The sequence below is a fragment of the Maylandia zebra genome, linkage group LG8 (assembly GCF_041146795.1).
Source record: "Maylandia zebra isolate NMK-2024a linkage group LG8, Mzebra_GT3a, whole genome shotgun sequence".
In the NCBI taxonomy this organism is placed as follows: Eukaryota; Metazoa; Chordata; class Actinopteri; order Cichliformes; family Cichlidae; genus Maylandia; species Maylandia zebra.
In genome coordinates this window covers 2,373,174-2,395,517 of record NC_135174.1, presented here as the reverse complement: position 1 = coordinate 2,395,517, position 22,344 = coordinate 2,373,174, and the positions used below count along the sequence as shown (strand labels likewise).

The following is a 22,344-nucleotide window of genomic DNA, read 5'->3' as shown; positions in this document are numbered from 1 at the left end:
AGTCTCGAGTCTTTAACAGCACACGCACCTCTGCAGTGGTCCACATTTTCTGGTCTGGTATTATGATAGTGATGAAGTCAGTGACATGATCAATCCACTTGCAATGTTGCTGGTCACAGATGATGTGTACTCCTCCAAGTTAGTGCAATCGCTATTTGTACCAGCCTCCCTGAACATGTCCCAGTCAGTGTGCTCAAAACAGTCCTGAAGAGCAGAGAGAGCTCCAGCAGGCCAGGTTCTCACCTGTCTCAGAACCAGTTTGCAACGTCTGACGAGCGGTCTGTAACAGACAAGTGGCCAGAATATGCGAGATGGGGGAGGGGCCTCGCTGGGTGCAGAATGAGAATGTTTGTGTAAACAAGATCGAAATACACTAATACACTAATCATGATCGTGTGTACAGTGTCTCTCTATGTCTGTCTCCACGTTGGTTGAGTGTGGAGTAAGTGCATATGAGAGCATGAGGGTGGGAATGGATGTTTGCATATGTGTGTGCCTGTATGTCTGTGTCTATATGTCAGGTTGGGTATCAGACGCCACCTCTCTGGGGACATCTCAGGCCCTCCAAGGTTTGGAGGCCTATCTCCACCCACCACCACTTCCCCTGCCAGTGGCAGACGCCCTCAGACATCGGTGCGTTGGTGGTTCTTTGTGTCCGGGGATGGGCGTCCGGGTACACACCGGCTCACTCCTTGGCGGCCGCTTATCGGGGCCTGGAGCCTGGGGCTCGCTCGGGCCACTTCGGAGGTCACTCAGGCACGGCTGGCTGCCGGCGGAGCTCACGGGCGCGTCACTGCAACCCCCCCTGGCTTCTGCTCCGCGGCTGCTGAGTGAGCCCTCATCTGGGACTCTCCTCAGCTCTTTCTGGGACAGTGGCGCAGCTGCCCCTCTGGTGGTCTTCCTTGGTCTCTTGTGTTCTGGGGGCCTCTGGATGTCTGGAGTTTTGATCTCCTCCATACCTGCTTCATGCCCTGGAGGACGGGGCTGTGGCCCCCCCACACCCTCTAGCAGATCATTACATGAAGGAACCTTTTAAAAAAACAAGCGCGTCCATGCTCACAGGTGTACACACGGGTGATCACACCCACAAACTACACCCTTTTTGGCTCCTACCTCAAAGCACACTGTGTTCTGTTGATCTTATGTGCTGCACAATAATGTTAAATATTTAGTATTTACTGTCATATTCCCATATATCATTGTGATGTTGTTTATTCTATTACTCTTGTTCTCTTCTGCTTGTTTTCTTTTTTCTTTCTCAGCAGGTGATCCAGGTGATCGATATATGCATTTTTTTTTCTGATCATTCTGTTGGTTTTTGTCTTTTGCCCTTCTCCCCCGTCCCTCTTCTCAGCTGTTTCTCTTTCCCTCTTTCTTTCTCCCCTTCTTTCCCCCAGTCAAGTCTGTCCCGTATTCAGTAAATGAAAATAAAATAAACAATAAAAGGTGAATCAAATGGACCATTACGGCAAGGCTGGGATGGTCAATTTGGTAAAGTAAATCCGTTGGGCATCTTTCTTTGCCTTTAGACAACAATTCTGATGGCAAAAGAGCCAAACGGGACAGGCAAAAAAAAAAAAAAAAAATAATAATAATAATAATAATAATAATAATAATAATACACTAATCATGAGAGATTGTTGGATTGATTTTTACATCAGAGTGTAATGTGACCACATTTGCAGTCACATCACACTCTACGTTAGTGTTTCAAACATGAGCTTTCATTGTGCACCTTTGGGCTACACATTATACATTACAGAGGGTGAGCAGTGTAATGTAGGCTCCTCTGCCACCTGATGGCAAATTACCCAGTGCTAGTGCAAACTGTACGACGCTACACAAATTTTCCATTTTCAAAGCAAAACATAAAGAAATGAGACGTGGCTCAGGACTTTTGGACAGTACTCTATGTTAAGCCCTTAATTTGATTCTTATTTCCTAGTTTGGCCCTTTGTGAAAATGAATTTGTCACCACTGTCCTATAAATTTTTACAAATGAACTGAACTTTGTCATCTTATTGCACTTTTTCTCATTTGAATATGTTGTCTAAATGTGACAACAAATGTTGTATTTGGGAGTAATTGATATACGAATACAAAGTAAAACAGTTCACGGTGAAAACAGTTTCACAAAACCTTACCTGAGTTTCACAACTGAGGTAAGATTTGAAGTTAAAAAGTTATAGACCTTCTACATATTAATGTTATTCATGTTGGTGCTGTTTTGTTTTTTTTTGTTTCCTGTTCTCATGCTGTCCTACCATGGAAGCACAGCATGAGTAGAGGTCTCTTTTTTTCCTCTTGTACTTTCCCATTGTAGTGTACATTTCAGTGTTTTTCTGTAACGCTACCGATCTCTGACTTGTATCCCCATGTAATGTCTGTGTTGTGTGTGTAAGATCGGGGGGGGGGGGTCCCATTTCACTGCAGGGCAACCTGCATGTGGCGAATGAAGCTTTGATTGATTGATTGATTGATTGATTGATTGATTGATTGATTGATTGATTGATTGATTGTTATTCAACCCAGTGATTTCCATTTTTCTCTTTATAATGATGCCACAGTAACTTACAGGCAAGTGTAACATGCATACTTGAAAATCACTACTCGCTGCACCTGATGAAGCAGTTGAACAGGAAGACAGTACTGCGGATGACCCTTGCAGTGCGGCTCTCTTCGTGCTGTGATCGCGATAGTGTCAGCCCATCGTCCATGTGCCCCTCATGGTGCATGATTGCCTAAATAAGAAACAAAGTTTCTCCAGGTTCAGCAGATTCAGAAATGTATTAAGATTGCTCAGTAACAGAGGAAGTTGCTTTGCAGTTGATGGGTGATGCATTGATTGGATACATGAGGAATCTTCAGAATATTTATAGGAAATTTGCACAAAAACAGTTCCATTAGTGAAAAAAGTAAAGTCTTTTACAGCATCCAGCAGCTTTTAGAATTAGTGACAGTTCTTTCATTTTCACTAACTATTGCCACAGAGACCCGGACTAATATGTTAAACATATAAATACTTATATGTTGTTATTATGTGTTGTTAATTTTTCAAGGTTTCCCTCTGCGTTGGCTGTCAGTGGAACCATGTCAACAATGTTTCTTGATGGTATGACACAAGAATCAGAATGATTTCTGAAGTGCAGAGGTGTCTACTCTGCACAGATTCAGCCAAATACCACAAAACTGCTTGTACAGCAGAGTAAATGGCTAATGGCCAAACACATACTGCAAAGGCAACCCAAGAAAGAAGAAGACAAAGATAGATATTCTTCATTGGTCAAGTCAGTCACCAAGTCAGCTTCATTTGCAGTTAGTGAAAGACCCACAAATATTTTTATTACAATGGTGTTAATAAATTAAGCCTGAAATTTTCACTTCAATTACATTTGAAATGTTTGATTTAAAATCTAATGTGGTTGTGTACAAAAAGTAAAAACTAATAACATTTAAAAATGGTGTCATTGTCCAAATAATGCAGCAGATTCAAAGTATCTGAGGTAAATCCAACGCTATTGGGTCGATGAAAACACAGCTCATCCCCCTTTTTAATTGAAAAACTTTTCCCCATTCTGACTGTGCAAGAAGTGCATGAATTTTACATTCATCTTAATTTTACGTTAACTCTAGCATAATGAAAATCCACAACCTCACCATGGACCATATTTACAGACACAAGTATTTATAAAGTTGTAATAGGTGAAGTTATGGTTTGGTGCAATATGGTACCTTTCTCTGTACTCCACCCATGCGTGCACACTTGGCATCAACAGTCTGGTAAGTAAGCCACAGACAGGTGTCAACATGTTGAATGTAACACACAGAGTCACCATACTTTATGTCAGGAGTCCCCATCCCATCCACGTCCTTCCTCACACCCAGGTCCAGCTTTTCCTGAAGGAGAAACAAAGAGGAAAATTCACTTAGACAAGTGAGCCTATAAAAACACAGAGAATTTCCTTCATTCAAAACACAATGATTTCATAGATTATGGCCTTCACAGACAGCACTGCTACTGATGTCACTAACTCTATACCTTGGAAGACCTGAAGCAGAAGGCTGTAGACTTGACATCAGCTTTCTCTTTGTCCATCAGCAACAGAGACTTGTCTTCTACCATGCTCAGATACTTCCCTGTGGTCACATGTCTCAGTCTGAATGGCTGACCCCAACGGATATGACTCCCACTCCACCTGGACATATTGACAGAAATCCAAAAAAAGTCAAGGAACCTGACTGATTTAATAGTGCATGTTATGAGGAATTAGACATACAGAACATCAATGGTTTCAGTGCCTTTAAACCTGCACTATACAGTATTATTTAGTCATTGAACCATAGATCGAAATACTAAATATAACATATAATGTAAACATTTCTTTTTGTACATACATATACATATGTTGAAATAAATTATTACATTTCCAACATGTCAGTGGTTAAAGTTGCCACTGTGAGTGACAGGTGTCCCCACACACCTGCTTGTCCACCACTGTGGACAGTTTCTTAGTCATCACCAGTTTGTCTGTATCTGGAAGACCCACAGGATCTGGGATGATCCCTTTTTGACCTCTGGACTTCCAGGCCACATTCAGCACAGATGTTCCTGGATACGATGCCAGCCACTTTTATGGCATTATGGCATTCCATGTATGTCCTGCCTGCTAGCATCTTGCACCCTGCAGTCATGTGTTGGATTGTCTGAGGGGCATCTTTGCATAGCCTGCACATGCGTATCATTTAAGTTCATATGTGTGCAAAGGCAGACCAGTGAATACTTTTGGCAAAGTCTTCCCTGCCATTCTTGAGTTCCTCATACACTACCACAGTTTCTCACTTAGCTCCTTATCATATGCTTTGTCTGGATCCACAAAGAGAAGGTGTAATTCCATCTGACCTTCTCCACACTTCTCTATCTACACTCTCAAAGCTAATATCCCGTCTGTAGTGCTCTTTCTCAGCTTGCAACCATATTGCTGCTCACTGATCATCACCTTTCTTCTTAACCTAGTTTCAACAGCTCTTTCACATGCATTCATCTTATGGCTCACCAGTATATCCTCTCACTCTCCAAAACTGTGTTTAACAGTCTGGTTAAAAAGTTTACTTCCCTCTCTCCTACACGTCTCCATGCTGCCACAGGTATGTCATCTGAATCAACTGCCCTCACTCCCTCCTTTCTAAGCCTCTGCACTTCCTGATTCACTAGCTCTCCTCAATCCATCTCTCTCTCTCTTATTTTCTACATTCATCAGTTCCTTAAATACTGTTTTCATCTTCTCAACACAGTCTCTTCACTTGTTAACATGTTTCTATCTAACCTGCTGCACACCCTTTCCAGCTCAATCTCTCCGCCTGACGCAACTATCACAACTTTCCTTTGTCTTCCTTTATCGTGTCTTGTGACTGACACTAGTATTACATTGGGTTTTGTATGTGTTTTACATGTGTTTTTATTTTGCATTAACCTGTTTGTAAACGTATGCAGAGCACATGTATGTTGTTTATACTCACACGACTCGCAGTGTCTCCAGCCTCCACAGTGACCTGGCATGACAGGACACGGCTCCGCCTTCGTAATGCACTGTCCTGGAGAAACGAATGACAGAATTGCAAATCTGTTTTAACAAATCTCCCAAAAGTGCTGTTATATTTGCAAAGAAGATTCATAAGTATTTAACCTGATTATACAGTCTCATAATAAACCCCAGCAGTTAGTCAGATGGGAGCACAGTCACTTTGAGCCTCATTGTTTAACAGCTTGGCAGTCTCCTTTGGGAACTTCTTAAAACTATAATTATTAATAGTCTTATTCATCTTAGTCAAAGCTCTCTGTCAGTAAAGGGACTTGTTACATTCTGTCCCTCCAAGCAGAACCAGACAAACTGAGTATTATATGTGTAATGGCCCCAACTGGTGGGTAAAGAAAGCTGAAGGTAGGCAGAACAAAAAATGTTGACTGGAGAGGCGTCTTTTGAAATAAGACTTGGAAACTACGTGTGTTCTTTTAGAGCCGTCCAGTGGGATATAGCACAGCATTAGTTCAGCTTACCATCATCCCTATATAATGGCCCAGTCACGCTAGACTACTGGGAGAAAAATAGTGGCTTCCCAGCACCGATTTGGGTTTTTGTTTTTCTGTTTGTTCCAGTCATTCCAACTGCTTGCGCAGAGGTTAAGCATGCAACACCCTCAACCTCTGTAGACCACTTTCACTCACAAGGTAGTTGCACTGGTGGATCTGTGGAGCTTGGGTTGACTGCAATCACTTCCAGACAGGTTGGTAAAACCTTGAAAATAACTGCTGTCCATTGAATAAACACAGATTACCAACATGATGCAGTCAGTCTGAGTCTCTGCTGATGAGCACAACTCAACAACTATTTCACTATTGGTGAAGGAATTTTTTAATTTCTGCTTCCAAACTAAAGCTTTTGCCTGGACTTTGAATGTACAGTGCTGTCTGCATTTTCTTAGACTTACATGTTTCAAATAATCAAACCGTTTTAATATTAGACAATGATAACTTTATATTGTTTCTGTCACGGTTCTGGGTCAGTTTCAATGTTTTGGTTTATTTTGCATGTTGGAGTGTTTTGGGGTTGTCTGGTGTTTTGATTATTTGTGATATATTATATTACTGTGATTCTGGTTTGGGGTTTTTGTTCGCAGGTTTTGTGTGAGTTTAGTTCTGTGTCCTGTCTGCGTCCTCGTGTAGTGATCTCTTGTTTCCTGTTTTATTGTGAAGGTCTGCGTCTCATGTGAGTGTGTTCAGTTTTACCTCTGTCTCGTCTTGTTGATTACTCCCAGCTGTGTCCCTACATGTGTGTGATCTCCCTGTGTTTCTCTGTGGGTATTTAAGTTGCGTCTTCTGTCTTTGTAGTTGCTGGTCCGTCTGTGTATCCACCATGTTTCATTCGTGTGTTCCCTGCCGTCATCGTCATGTACCATCGTCTTCCTTCCTTTATATCCAGGTTCGTGTTCTTGTTCATGCTCAGTAGTTTAGTTGTCCCAGTATAGTTTAGTTCTCTGTTTTGCCGTTTGCCTATCTATACTTCGTGTTCAATAAATCACCTTCACAACTGCCTGCGTTTGGATCCTCCTTTACCTTTTCAACACGGCTCTTCTCACTCGCCAGGACAGTACGGACCAGCCAGATATGGATCCAGCGGCATTCACCCCACCCACGGAGCTTCGAGAGCTCATAACGGACTCAGCTTCAAAATCAATCAACCTGTGGCTAGAGCATGAGGGAGAAGCATTTCTCTACATTCTGGAAGCCAGGCTACAGCAGCTTATTTCCAATTATCCCTGGCTATTGGACTCACTGCACCCGCTGGTACAAAACTTCATTCTCCACGAACTCCACCTTCACCTGGAGGTCCCGAGTCGCCCGTCCAGCGTCAAGCCAAGTTAGCTGGTGGGTCCGAGAAGCCCACCCAGCACCACGCCTCGTCTGCTGGGGGTCCTGGAGGACCCAGCCAGCACATCCTCATGTCAGCTGACGGTACGGGGAAGTCTGTTCAGCCGTCACCTGCTGAATCATCCCCTGCGACTTCTACGCCATCACCTGCAGCATTCACATCACCGCCTGCAGCCTCACTGCCTGCTGCATCCGCAGCATCACTGCCTACTGCATCCACATCGTCGCCTGCCGCATCATCGCCTGCAGCATCATCGCCTGCAGCATCATCGCCTGCAGCATCATCGCCTGCAGCATCGCCACTGTCAGGTTCCACGGCCGCCACGCTGCCGTCCGGTTCCGCAGCCGCCACGCTGCCGTCCAGTTCCGCAGCCGCCACGCTGCCGTCCGGTTCCGCAGCAGTGTCTTCATCCACGCCTGCAGCGTCAGTCTCATCCATGCCTGCAGTGTCAGCCTCATCCACGCCTGCAGCGTCAGCTTCATCCACACCTGGTCCTGCCTCCGTGTCTTCATCCACGCCTGGCCCAGCTTCAGCGTCCGGTCCTGCCTCGTCTGGTCCTGCGGTTGCCACACTGTCATTGGACCCAGCTCGTCCTGTTCCGCCTCGCCTCTGCCAGCCGCTTTCCAGGCCTCTAGTTGAGCGTCTGTCAGTGCGCCCCAGGGTGGCTGTGGCTACATTGTAGCTTGCCATCACCAGTGTGTGAATGTGTGTGTGAATGTGTGTGTGAATGGGTGGATGACAGGTTGTGTAAAGCGCTTTGGGGTCCTTAGGGACTAGAAAAGCGCTATACAAATACAGGCCATTTACCATTTACCAGCGTTATGGCCGTCAAGGCCAGCCTCCGGAGAGAGTTCGTCGCCACCGCTGGCTTCGCGGCCGGCCTCCGGACCTTCTCAGTGGCCGCCACTGCCTTCCAAGTGGCCGGCCTCCTGATTGGTTTTGTCTGCACCGTTGCCGTGTGCACGGACGGCCCCCAGAACTGTTTGCCCGTCGTCGCCGTTGCCGTGTGCACGGTCGGCCCCCAGAACTTTTTGTCCATCACCACCGTTGCTGTCCGCACGGCCGGCCCCCTGAACTGTTTTGGCTCTTGTGCTGTCGACCTCCGGGTCGACCCCCTGAACATTTCATGGACTCTTGTTGAGCTCTGGTTTGGTTTGGTTTTTGATCTGTTTTCCTGTGTTCTTGAACTGTTTTCTTGTGGGGTTTTTGGACTGATCTGGACTCTTGTGCTCCTTGTTTTTTTTGTTTTTTGTTTGGATCCTCCTTTACCTTTTCCACACGGCTCTTCTTACTCGCCGTGACAGTTTCTCTTGTAAATAAATTCACTTAACTACATATGCTAATGTAATAAATGTATAAGACTATATACTTGTACAACTTTTGTTATAAAGAACTTAGATATTAATTTAGTTATTAGTCAGTTATCATAGTTATAAATAAAAAGCCCAGAGTATTTTTTGAGACTGAGTAAACAAATAAATTATCAAAATTTCCCATTAATTACAATCCCCAAATTACTTTTTAATGGATTGAGATCATATTAATTGTTTGATCTATTTCCCTCATTTTTTTTATTCATAAATAATATACAGAGTCATCATATTATTTATTGGTGCAAATGAAACCTATTAATGTCTGTGAAGGTTCTCAGTCATCCAGGTCATCGTAGTCACAGGAGCTTGGAAAGAAAAGCGTCTGGACTTCTTTAAGTTGCTTGAAGACGTTTCACCTCTCATCCGAGAAGCTTCTTCAGTTCTAAGGTCAAATGGTGGAGAGTCCCAGATATAAACCTAGTGGGAGTGACCCCCCACAGAGGGACAAAAGGACCCCCTGATGATCCTCTAATCGCCTGAGCCAAGGTGGGAAACTGGGTGTGGGTCCCAATCAGCCAGAGTTTCGGGTGTGTTCATTGTGAAACCTGGCCCCACCTTATCATGCGAATTCCTGAGGTCAGATGGCCCAGGATGTGAGTGGGCGTTAAGGCGTCTGGGAAGGGATCTCAAAACTGGATTATAGATGGCAGAGAGTTGGTGTCGTAAACCCCCGCCTCTGTTCAAAGATGGTCGCTCACAGTGGACATAGATGGCTTCTTTCACTCCTCTTTCAAACCATCTGTCCTCTCTGTCCAAAATGTGAACATTGGCATCCTCAAAGAGTGTCCTTTATCCTTAAGATGCAGATGGACTGCTGAGTCTTGTCCTGTGGAGGTGGCTCTTCTGTGTTGTGCCATGCGCTTGTGAAGTGGCTGTTTGGTCTCTCCAATGTAGAGGTCTGAGCATTCCTCGCTGCACTGTACAGCATACACCACATTGTTAAGTCTGTGTTTTGGTGTTTTGTCTTTGGGGTGAACCAGTTTCTGTCTGAGCGTGTTGCTGGGTCTGAAATACACTGGGATGTCGTGCTTGGAGAAAACTCTCCTGAGTTTCTCTGATACGCCGGCTACATAGGGGATGACAATGTTGTTGCGTCTGTCCTCCCTCGCTGGTGTCTGGTCTTCTTTTCTGTGCCTCTTTGCTGACTTTAAGAACGCCCATTTAGGATAGCCGCACGTTTTGAGTGCTTCCTTTACATGTGTGTGTTCCTTCTTTTTTCCTTCAGGCTTAGAGGGAACATGTTCTGCCCGGTGGTGTAGGGTCCTGATTACTCCAAGTTTGTGTTCCAAAGGGTGATGGGAGTCAAAGAGGAGGTACTGGTCCGTGTGTGTGGGCTTCCGGTAAACTTCGATGTTGAGTTTGCCGTTCTCTTCAATGTGCACGGCGCAATCCAGGAAAGGCAAACAGTCGTCCTTTGTGTCTTCCCTGGTGAACTTGATGTTTTTATCCACAGCGTTAATGTGCGCAGTGAAGGATTCCACTTCTTGTGTCTTGATTTTGACCCAGGTGTCGTCCACATATCTGTACCAGTGGCTGGGTACTCTTCCTTTGAAAGAGCCAAGAGCCTTCCTTTCCACTTCCTCCATGTAAAGGTTGGCTACAATAGGTGACACGGGGGAGCCCATGGCACAGCCATGTTTTTGTCTGTAAAAGCCTTCGTTGTACTTAAATATGTAGTGGTGAGGCAGAGGTCTAACAGTGTGCAGATCTGATCGGGTGTGAAGTTGGTCCTGTCCTCCAAGGAGCTGTCTTCTTGTAGTCGTTTTCTGACAGTCTCCACGGCCTCCGTGGTGGGTATGCAAGTGAAGAGAGAGACTACATCAAAGGACACCATGGTTTCATCTGGATCCAGGGTAAGTTTCTGGACCTTGTCGGTGAAGTCGGTGGAGTTCTTGATGTGGTGTGGGGTGTTCCCCACGAGAGGCGCAAGGATGGTAGCAAGGTGTTTAGCAATGTTGTAAGTGGCTGAGTTTATGCTACTGACTATGGGTCTGAGTGGGACAGCTTCCTTGTGGAGATTAGGAAGTCCGTAGATGCAGGGTATGGCATCCCCTGGGTAAAGGCGGTGATATGTAAGGCGGTCAATGATTTTGTCCTTTTCAAAGTCTTGAAGGCAAGCTATAACTTTCTTTTTGTAGCTGCTTGTGGGGTCTCGCTTTAGGGCTTCGTAGGTATTGTTGTCACTGAGGAGAGTAGTGATCTGTGTATGGTAATCTGTAGTGTTTAGGACCACGGTACATCTTCCCTTATCAGCTGGTAAAACAGTGATGTTGTGGTCTTTGCTCAGGGAAGCGACGGCCTTCTTTTCTTGTATTGTGAGGTTGGATGGAGGGACTTTGGCACTGGAGAGCGTGGCTGAGACTTTCATCCTGATTTGCTCTGCTTCTGTCTGTGATAATTTATTAATCCGTATGGCAGATTCTGTGGCTGTGATGAGGTCCACTATGGGCAACTGTTGTGGAGAAATGGCAAAATTGAGTCCTTTGGCTAATACTCTCTTTTCAGGTTCAGTGAGAATCCTGTCTGAAAAGTTCTTAACCCATTTCTCCTGACTGGCATCAGGTGTGTTTTCTTCTCTGGGTTGTGTTGGTTCAGAATGAGGAGTGTGTGTTTTTGAAAGCAAGGTGTGAAATTTCCTGCGTTGTCTTTCTTTTCCTTTAGAGTGTTGGGCCCGCTGAGCCTTGTCCACAAACTTGTAAACCTCTTCTAAAATTGGAGAGGGTAGAAGGATTTCCAGTTCCTGCAGGGTCTGGCTGATCTTGATCTGGAGGGCATCTATGGTGAAATGGACCTGTCTTATCCTTTCACTTAAAAGGTGATTTTGTGCTCTCTGTAGAATCAAGTCTGCTCTGTATCCCCTGACAGTGGATCCAAGGCGCAGGCTCTTAGGAACAACTCTGCTTTGTCTACATCTTAGGTTGAAACGGAGATGGTTCCTATAATCCGCTAGTTTCCTTGATTCCCTTTCATACTCCCGCACCAGTTGAAGGGTGTTCCTCCCAAAATGTACGGCAATATGTCTGTGAAGGTTCTCAGTCATCCAGGTCATCGTAGTCACAGGAGCTTGGAAAGAAAAGCGTCTGGACTTCTTTAAGTCTATTAATATTGGCAGTGAGTCTTAATCCCTACATTCCTTATGTAATCCCTCTTCTTTAGCTTCCTTATGTTTTCTAAGTGTTGATCCTTGTAAATATAGAGTTAGAAATCTCAACTATATTGGAACAACACTGTACAGCCATTGACAGTATGCTAAATTGGGGTAATGTGTGCATTTCTCTTTTTTCTCCTCTTGATCCAGCTGTTTCTGAGAAGCTGCACTTTGGGCACCGGTTCAGCTCACTGAGCCAAGCAGGCGGCCATACGCCACACAGCTGAGAGTGGGTTCGAATCCACTCTGACTCTCTCTCTTGCACAGACAGCATCATAGCATATGTCATCTCAAGGTAACTTATACAGGAAGGTTAAGACTCTCTGTGTGTGTGCGTAAACTGAATTATTTCAGAGCAGTAGCACCACTAAGCTTTGCACCTTACCGCCTTTGCTCGTCTCCATGCTCCCCAGAAGGAACTGTTAGGCACTCGTCCATGTGACCGTGAAGTAGGCGCAGAACATCTCCTCCAATAAGGAAACCTAAAAGAAAGCAAAGGGTGAGGATTTTTGTTTTTTTATTAAATGAATGGAGATAAAAGGGGCAGATAGGAGGGCAGATCAGAGGGTGAAACTTGATACATAATTCTCCAGAGAAATGACAAAAAAGCAGCAGTACACCTGCTATCTTGCATGTGTTGCTATTTTTGAAACTCATTTGAGTATTCGGATGAACCTGACGTGGGAAGGCAGCAACTGATCTTTATATTTCTGAAACACCCCTGTTCAGATATATAAAGATCAGTAGAAATACTTGTCCAAATGAAAAACAGCTATGTTTCAAACAATGGCACTCAAAACATCAGCGTCGGTGAAAAAGTGAGTCATGAACTATTTCTGGACGTCCCACAAAAATGAGAATTTGGTTACAGATACAAAATTGTGAAAAGCTCCACAGCATTTTGTATAGAGGTGTTATACTGAAAAAAGATGACTGACGTTACTGCACCCTACTTGGTAAAATCTAGACAGAGAATTATTAAGAAAGGTTTTCAGTCTGTTTGTGGATATAGTAATAGATGTAACAGAGGTCAGCAAGCACCTTGTTCCAAAGAACAGGACCACAATAACAGAAAGCACTCTCAGCAGACTGTGATCTGATTCTGGGAACCGTTAAAAGATCTGAACCTGATGACCTGAGAGGTCTGACTGGGCTGTAGACAGTGAGCAAATCAGAGATGTACTGGGGCGGGGGGACTAATAGAACTAATAGAAGAATTTTAAAGGTAATTCTATATTGCCCTGGAGCCAAATGAATAGAACTGAATGAGCTGAAGACGTCCTACTAATGATTTGGGGAGTGCTGCAAACAGAGCATTGTGATAAGCTATTCTAATAATCTCACCAGTAGCTGCCTCGTCCTGAGCCTGGTTCTTCCTGTTAAAAGGGAGTTTTTCATTCAGACTGTCACCAAGTGCTTGCTCACAGGGGGTCATCTGCTCGTTGGGGCTTTCTCTGTAATATTGTAAGTTCTTTACCTCAAAATATAAAACTCCTTGAGGCAGCTGGTGTTATGATTTGGTGCTTTATAAATAAAGCTCAATTGAATTGAACTAGAACTAATCTACTCAATATGAACAGGATCCACTTTCTCAGTGTCATTTTGAAGATAACAACCCATGTTCCTCTCTGGAGCATCCATTGGAGTGTGAATGTCAGACAGCAGAAAGAAAAAAGTGCTTGTTTTAGGCATGTTGTATAAATAACTATGAGTATGTAAATTAGAAAAGCGTTACAGAAGAACCAGTCCATTTACGATTAAATAAACCAAGGACTGACCCTAGAGAAACTCTGATTGAATTTTCAGTTTTTAACCTTTGATTTTGATGGGAGCCAATCAAGAACCTGACCTGTTAAACCAACAGTGTCACAAAGCCTTTGAATTAGGTTGTCATGGTCAACAGTGTTGAAAGCAGCAGAGACATCAGGAAGAACTGAAACTCTCTGTGAATCACTGTTGATCCTCCTGTTCATCAGTAATAACTGTTTAGTAAGAGCTGTTTCTGTGTTATGATGAGCTCTGAATCATGACTGCTACTTATCATTAAGACTGTGAGTTGAAACGATTTTCCAGATACTTTGCTGAGGAGTAAAAGATTAGACATACGTCTGCAATTATTAATTACCAATAGATTACAGCAGAGGTGTGGACTCGAGTCACATGACTTGGACTCGAGTCAGACTCGAGTCATTAATTTTATGACTTTAGACTTGACTTGAAAAAATGTTGTAAGACTTGTGACTTGACTTGGACTTTTACACCAATGACTTGGGACTTGAATTGGACTTGAACCGGTTTACTTGAAAAGACTTGATATTTTACCCCAAATATAAAATTTAACATGCATATTATATGGAGATTGAAAATGTGACGTCATTCACGGGTAGAACCGCAAAGGATTCTGGGAACTCGTGGCAAGCGGTACTAGCGCACGCAGGCTTTCAATTAAAATCAGTCACACAGCGATAAAAAGAAACACAAAAATGTCAAGAAGCTGTTGTATTATTAACTGCAATAGCCGGTCACATGACAGCCACGGGAAGCCGACGGGTAAAGAGATCGGTTGTTATCGGATTACGTCGTTGAAGAGAAATTGTTCGAGCCATGTTTCCGAAGTAACAAAGACGCGACGGATGGCCTGGATTGCAGCCATTCAAAGATCAAATATAACGTCCCAGAACACTCCAGCTCACAGGTTAGTCTGCTCCAAGCATTTACACGAAGGTCAGTCTGCTGTTGTAGTTAATGCGTCATTTTTCTTAACATAATTGGTGATATAGGTTACAAGCAAGTCTGGGGCTGAACAGAAATTGTCGCGCTATGCTCCTTTATTTATTGTGCATAAATAGTGAATTGTCCTGACACAATATTACGTTTCGCTTCTGTTATTATGGTACATTGACAAAAACATATACTTTTATTCACAGGATAAAACAGTTGTTTTGTATCACTAATTGTCCAGTGCGATTACAGCATACAGTATTATTGTCACTGCTACATTTCTGTGATGGGTACCAGAAATTATTTCCACTACTAATTAACTACCGTTGAGCTCAAAGGTCCTATTAATAAACGGTTAACGAATGTGTATTTATGAAGACGATTTGTGAGACTGGTAAACTTATGATACGTACGATAGTCTTTCGTTCTACACGGTGCATTTCAAGGTCCTGCACCCATCCGTCGGTAAACTGTACCTGGGCTTGTTGCTGTGACCGGAAGTTACTAAACTTCATGAGTGTATGCACTCACTCCAAGAACCGTATAATTATAAATATGCATATAAATATGCTACGATGAGATAGCTGACTTCATCTAACTAGCAAATGTTTTCCAGGCTACGTTGGTGATACAGTTTTTTTTAATGTGTATGATATTTTTGTCATGCGATTTTAAAGCCGGTCCTACAACCGCATCCAAGAATAACATGCAGCTTATCTCAGAACTGTCGGTGAAAATTATTCTTGGAGCTAGGTTTAATTGAGCTGCATTTTAAAGAGGTGCAATTTCACAATTTGTGTATATTTTCTAAGTTCACTATTTTGTATGTGTTGAGAAAAACACAGATTTTAAAATTACATGGTTTAATATTTACATTTAGCATAACTGCAACATTATTTTTTCGTTTGTTTTTTTTTTAAAGACTCGAAAGGACTTGAAATTCAAAGTTTCAGACTTGTGACTTGACTCGGACTTTTACACCAGTGACTTGAGACTCGACTCTGACTTGCCTGACATTACTTGAGACTTGACTTGAGACTTGAGGATAAAGACTTGAGACTTACTTGAGACTTGCAAAACAATGACTTGGTCCCACCTCTGGATTACAGTACCAATAGATTACAGTACCAATAGATTACAGTACATATAAGTGACACAGGGAACCTGCCAGACTGTAGAGAGCTGTTGATAATATTTACTAAATGGTTTATAAAAAGTGAGATGCAGATCTGAACAGTTTGGTGGGGACGGGGTAAAGTAAAGAAGGTTTGCTGAAGATTTGCCAAATGGAAGGCCATGCTTTAAACTGCAGGGCGTGACACGGATGGACAGGGTTTAATGTGAACAACATCACAGGATCTTTGAGGTCTGCTGGCTTCCTGTTGGTGACTGATCCATTGTTATTGCTTTAACATGAGCACAGTAAGTAATATATTGATGTATTAGTAACTGTAGATGTTGAAGAGTTATGTGATCATGAGGTCCCAAAATGGGAATTACAGGAATAATGTTTTTATCCAGGTTGTAAGCTAGGGATAGGAATACTGATAAGAATTTAGCAATTCCATTAGTAGTGCAGTACGCTATTTTCCTCCTCGCCACACAAACTGGAATCAGGTTCTTTACAAGAACCAGTTCTCAGCTCCACATGATAAGCAGCTGGAATAAGTGCGGGTTGATTAGGACTGGCATAAGGACCCAGATGATAGTAGCTGGACTGCTCAGACTGAATAGGTGGTAAAGAACTGATTTAACCTACTGAAATGGGAATACAGAGTGGACAATAGGAGATGTTCGAGAACAGACGTTTTAGTTTAAGTTCATTTGAATGCTTGTATTTGACTTTCCAGTTGGGCTGTTTTCTGGCTGAGCTGAAGAGTAGCCAGAAGGCAAGATGGTAGCAGATCTCTGAGGTGGAATCCGTCTGTAGCTATTTACCATTGGGTGCCATAGGGTGGCCAAAGGGGGGATCCACAGAGTAGAAGAGTACACACTGACAACAAACTGAAATGGGTTGAAAACACCGCTGCACTCTACTCTTTTAATATCTGTCGGACGGACAATGCTCAGGATTGTCTATGAGTCTGTTGTGGTCAGTGCCATCCTCTGTGCTGCTGTATGCTGGAGAAGCAGGTTGGAGGTTGTGGATGCCAACAGACTCAATAAACTGATCCCCAAACCAAGTAACATTGTGGGGATGGAGCTGGACTCTCTTAAGATGGTGTTGGAGAGTCCAAGATAAGGACAATACCTCCTACCGACTCCATGATGTGCTGGCCAGTCGCAGGAGCATGCTCAGTGAGAGACTGACATGACCAAAATGCACCACTGAACAAGACAGGAAGTCATTCCTGTACAACTCCTCCATCTAAAGCACAAGTACACATTGCAATAGTTGCACATCCTTACTAATTGCACATCCTCTACCGAGGCAGTAACAGTACAGTATGATAAAACGCGCACCTCTATGTCGACCATTTATATTTAATTAGTGTAATATAGAGGGATATTTATAATGAGAGCTATTTGTATCTATTAGAGTCATGTTGTTATCATTTCCAACTTGTAATATATTGTTTTATTTAGTTACTGTTCTTACAGTCTTGGAGTAACTGTGACTACATAATTGGACAGCGGTAATCCAGGTAGTATATCGCAGCTATATGGTGGAAATAAAGCATTTTGACTCTTGCTATTGACGTCTGTTTAAGAATGTAAGTAAAAACTTCTTAAGTTGTTGAAAAGATGACAATATTTGTTTTCAGTGCAGCTAAACTTTAATAAACTGTCTTCTACAGAAAAACCTGATAAGTCCAACTATGACAGGCTCGTATATAAGCCGACTGTTACAACACATGAACTGTGCATGGATGGGGTTTATGCTATATACTTGTCCCTTTTTTGAGAATACAGATTATTTAAGGGTCAGATTATTGTTCGATTTATTTTTGGTTGTTGTTATATATATTTTATATTTTATATTCTTTATATTCTGAACAAAGGTAAAACTGCAAAAAAGGAAGAAAAAAGAAGAGAGAGAGAAAGAGATAAGGATACCTTGTGCTACTTCACTCCCAGAACAGATGGGAGCCACACTCCACAGTGTCTGCTGGAAGGCTGCATCGACATGGAGACTGCCATTACCATAGGACAGGTGCTACAGGAAACAGACGTGAGTCATGTTTGAACTATTTACTGACACACCACACTGAAATATATACAGAAAGTATTTCCAAATCAGAAACACCAGTTAGACAGTAGGAAAAGCAAATCAGTCCTGATTCATGAGATTATGTGATTATTCAGATACTTTCACAGTACAGGATTAGAGGTACAGTTTTATATTCTATAAAGTAAGTGTTTTAAATATATAGAGAGGGAAAAGGAAAGCAGAGCCAATGGAGAGCAAGATGCTGCAGAATGATTTCGGGAAATTAGGGCCGAGTCACACAGGCATAGAGACCCTTCAGCTTTCATCTGGCACCCACGGGTCCCAAAGGAAACATTTATTTCCCAACTGTGTTGAGATTTGTGACATGATCACATTATTTGTGCAGATTTCTCAGTTGTCATATAATATTACAATCCAATCTATAACTTTAATAATAAATGATGAATACAACAAATACTATACATTTAATAAATAATTATAATATAACTAATAATAATAATACATTTTATTTAAAAATAGCGCCTTTCAAAGCACCCAAGGACACTGTACAACAGATAAAAACACAGAAACTGGAAGTAGTTTTGTTGCCTAAACCTCAAAAAAAGACCCAATAAAATAGTGAATAAAATTGGAAAGTATTTGCAGTCTCTTGTGATTGTATGCCAACGCTACACAACCTTATACTCTTTTTAAAACTAGTGTTATAAACACCAGTTACATCTTTACAATAACTGTGCAGATAACGGTCTGTAAACCAGTTATTAACCAGAGTATAAACACTGTTATCTTATTGTTTTTCTACAGTAAATGTATTTATAAAGGTGCTACTGACATGAAATTATCACCAGATGTTGGCAACAACCCATCCAATACAAAGATGCAAAGAAGATGTCCATGAATCTTCTTTAGATCAATAGAAAGGAAGATGGCGCCTGTGTGTTTGGCATGCTCTATCGCTCTCTTCTATTTGTTTTATTTTATTGTTTTTAGTCAATTTTGTGCAACATGTCAGCCCTACATTGTTTTATGATCGCCAGACATTATAGGAAATAGGCTTATCTACCCAAGCTTTAGCTTGGTTTGGAAATGACAACCAAGGCTTTCTGCCTCCTGATTTGGAAGTAACACCACCTAACTGGCGCTCCTTACCACTGCCACTGGATGTGCGGAAGCGACGCAGGAGACGGGGTAACCGTGAAGGTCGCCTTGTCAAACTGAGACTCAGGATCTCTTGTTTTCCTCATGAGCTTTGCTCAATTTGTCGATCCTGCCCGCTACTCTTGGTGCCGTTGCGTGCTTTGGACCCGGTGGACTCCTGCTTGGTTCCTGTTGTGGGATCTCTTGAGAAGGGTTCTGCAAAACCCTCTCCTCTCCGACATCTGCGTTGGCGTGGAGTGGACCGAACAAACCTCCGACCTGTGGATCTGGTTGTTGCTGCCTCGGAAGCTCCCGAGCAAATTCCTCTCAGGTTGGGATTAATTAACGCCAGATCGGTGGCAAATAAGACATTTATTTTGAAGGAATTTTTCTGACACAATTTGACACAGTGGATCACGATTTGCTGATCTCCCGCTTACAGCACTGTGTGGGAATTTCTGGTTCGGCACTTTTGTGGTTAAAGTCCTATCTCTTATGTAGCTTCATCCTCTGTGGCCCCTCTGCTTTGGGGTGCGCCACAGGGATCTATTCTTGGGCCATTATTGTTTTCACTGTACCTTTTGCCTCTTGGCGCGATTTTCCGAAAGCATAAAGTGCCATTACATCTATACGCAGATGACTGCCAGCTCTATTTACCTTTTAGTCATTCTGATAGTCTCCCAACTGGACCTCTGCTTGACTGCCTTACTGATGTCAAAGCATGGATGGCAAAAAACTTTTTAAATTTTAATGATCAGAAGACAGAAGCAATTTTATTTGGCCCAAATCGTTCTTCTCATACTCCGGATGTTGATCTTGCAGCTTTGACTTCCCAACTAAAGAGTTCGATCACAAATCTCGGAGTTAAAATTGATTCTGCACTTCTGTACAATCAGCATTTTATCACCTCAGACGTTTATCAAAGGTTAAGCCCTTTCTTTCCAAGCGTGACTTGGAAAGCGTTATTCATGCCTTTATTACCTCACGTTTAGATTATTGCAATTCTCTTTTAACAGTGGTTGGGCAGGGCACTTTGTCACGCTTGCAATTAGTGCAAAATGCTGCGGCGCGATTTTTAACTGGCAGAAGAAAATTTGATCACATCTCTCCGATTTTGGCCTCTTTACACTGGCTTCCAATTGAATTCAGGATCCGTTTTAAAGTCCTTTTATTGGCTTTTAAATCTCTAAATGGTCTGGCACCTGTTTATTTGTCTGACTTGTTGAAGCCCCACTCGTTCCCTTCGGTCAGCTGAGCAGTTGCTGCTTTCGGTCCCAAAGTCACGGCTGAAACTTAGAGGACACCGAGCGTTCTCTGTTGCAGCGCCGATGCTTTGGAATAACCTTCCTCTCCATATTAGACAGGCTGCATCAGTGCCAGTTTTTAAGTCTTTATTAAAAACCTATTTTTATTCTCTGGCTTTTAACTCTGTGGGTAACTGATATTTATTTATTTATTTATTTATTATTTTTTTATTGCTACATCTGGTTTTATTACTATGTGCATGTTAGTATTGTACAGCACTTTGGTCTACCAGGTGTGTTTTTAAAGTGCTATATAAATAAATAAATGATGATGACAGATGATGATGAATTACATTTTGTGTAATAAGGAGAAATGACATGGGGAAAACGTACTGAACACATGAAGAAAGGGAGGCACAAAAAGGCATGGAACTGCTGAAATCTATCAGTAATTAAACAGCAATCCTGCCACTTGGTGCAAATTAATTTCAGCTGGTTCCAGCTGATGGCCTATAAAGAGACGTCTCATTACCAAGGTGTGATCGTGGCTCAAGAGTTGGGAGTTCATCTTGTAATCTGGAAGGTTGTCAGTTCGAGCCCCGGCTCCGACAGTCTCGGTCGTTGTGTCCTTGGGCAAGACACTTCACCCGTTGCCTACTGGTGGTGGTCAGAGGGCCCGTGACGCCAGTGTCCGGCAGCCTCGCCTCTGTCAGTGCGCCCCAGGGTGGCTGTGGCCACAATGTAGCTGCCATCACCAGTGTGTGAATGTGTGTGTGAATGGGTGGATGACTGAATGTAGTGTAAAGCGCTTTGGGGTCCATAGGGACTAAGTAAAGTGCTATACAAATACAGGTGTCATACATGAAACATCTCATGATGGGTAAAACCAGTGAGCTCTCTCATGAAGGTACTGGTTACAGAAGAATTTTTAAACTGCTAAAGGTATCATGGTATGGGGCAGTTCTTCATCATATGGCACTAGCATGCCTCATATAACTGATTAAAAAAAGAAAATCTGCTGCCATCTACCAGGATGATTAACATTAAATAAGGATGTTTCACACAGGACAATGAGACGATGATGCTGCTAGAATCCAATCACCTGACCTGAATCCAGCTGAAAATCTATGGAAAGAACTAAAGACTGTGTCAATTTTTATTATTACGCAAAACTTAATTTATTGACATCTATGGTTTGATTTCTCTTGGCATGTACAGATTGGATGGGATGTGACTGACTTCTGCTGAGAATTTCTGTCGACAGCACTTTTAGAAATATATTTTTTTAGAAAATAGGTTATGTCTTCAATATTTATTTTGCCTGCTGTAAATATAATTTGTAAATCCTACTAGTACTAGGACACGTCTTGCCACATGAAGAAAGAAAGCAAGCAACATCAAGATCTGAGTTCATCTTTGCTGGCATGTTCCCACACACAGCTGCTACTGACCAGATATCTTTCAGAGGAGACGCTGACCAGGATGAGATCATCTCCCACTCTAACCTTTTCTCCTTCCGAGCGCTGCTTTGATGCTGGATGGATGGTCCACCAGCATGCCTCGCCTACACACACACACACACACACACACACACACACACACACACACACACACACACACACACACACACATCATCATCATCATCATCATCATCATCAGTATTACAGGAGATAAAGCAGCGATGTGTCCATGAAAAACAAACTTGTGTCCATTTCCTTGCTGGGTGTGCACCACTTTGGTTCAACCCTGAAACTGTTGTAATTTCCATGACTTTTAAAAAGAGAGCTCAGCAATAAGGCAGACAGTAGATCTCGGTGTGGTGCATTATGTTTCTCCACAGCAGCTTTCATTTATCAGCAGTCAGACTCTATAATAATACCGAGTTTCATTCCAGTAATGATGTCAAGAAACTAAAAGCAAACAGCAGCATGACACACAAAACAGACGTTTTGCTGAACTTGTTCTCGCTAATACAGCTATACAGGAGGGTGTGGGGGGTGTATATGATATTTAACATATAACAACTTTATTTTGTTGAAGCTAGTTGATGTTTACACTCTGCGTAACACTCCTTTATCCAAAATTCACAACTGGTGAATTTTTAAAGAAAGTCAACTTTTTG

General features: G+C 42.7%; 1 protein-coding gene across 7 annotated transcripts in view; it reads right to left on the bottom strand.

Moving 5' to 3' along the window:
* The window catches only part of ryr2a (ryanodine receptor 2a (cardiac)), a 317,523-nt gene that overhangs the window by 208,048 nt on the left and 87,131 nt on the right, over window positions 1–22,344 (bottom strand). For all 7 annotated transcript variants that reach the window (XM_014410059.4, XM_024799042.2, XM_076887178.1 and 4 more), the window contains exons 6-12: window positions 21,674–21,786; window positions 17,727–17,826; window positions 12,334–12,430; window positions 5,518–5,592; window positions 4,040–4,196; window positions 3,733–3,897; window positions 2,620–2,741 (exon numbers count right to left, since the gene is read on the bottom strand). In XM_014410059.4, coding sequence (XP_014265545.3) covers window positions 2,620–2,741; window positions 3,733–3,897; window positions 4,040–4,196; window positions 5,518–5,592; window positions 12,334–12,430; window positions 17,727–17,826; window positions 21,674–21,786 — 829 coding nt within the window. The remainder of the gene's footprint in view (window positions 1–2,619; window positions 2,742–3,732; window positions 3,898–4,039; window positions 4,197–5,517; window positions 5,593–12,333; window positions 12,431–17,726; window positions 17,827–21,673; window positions 21,787–22,344) is intronic.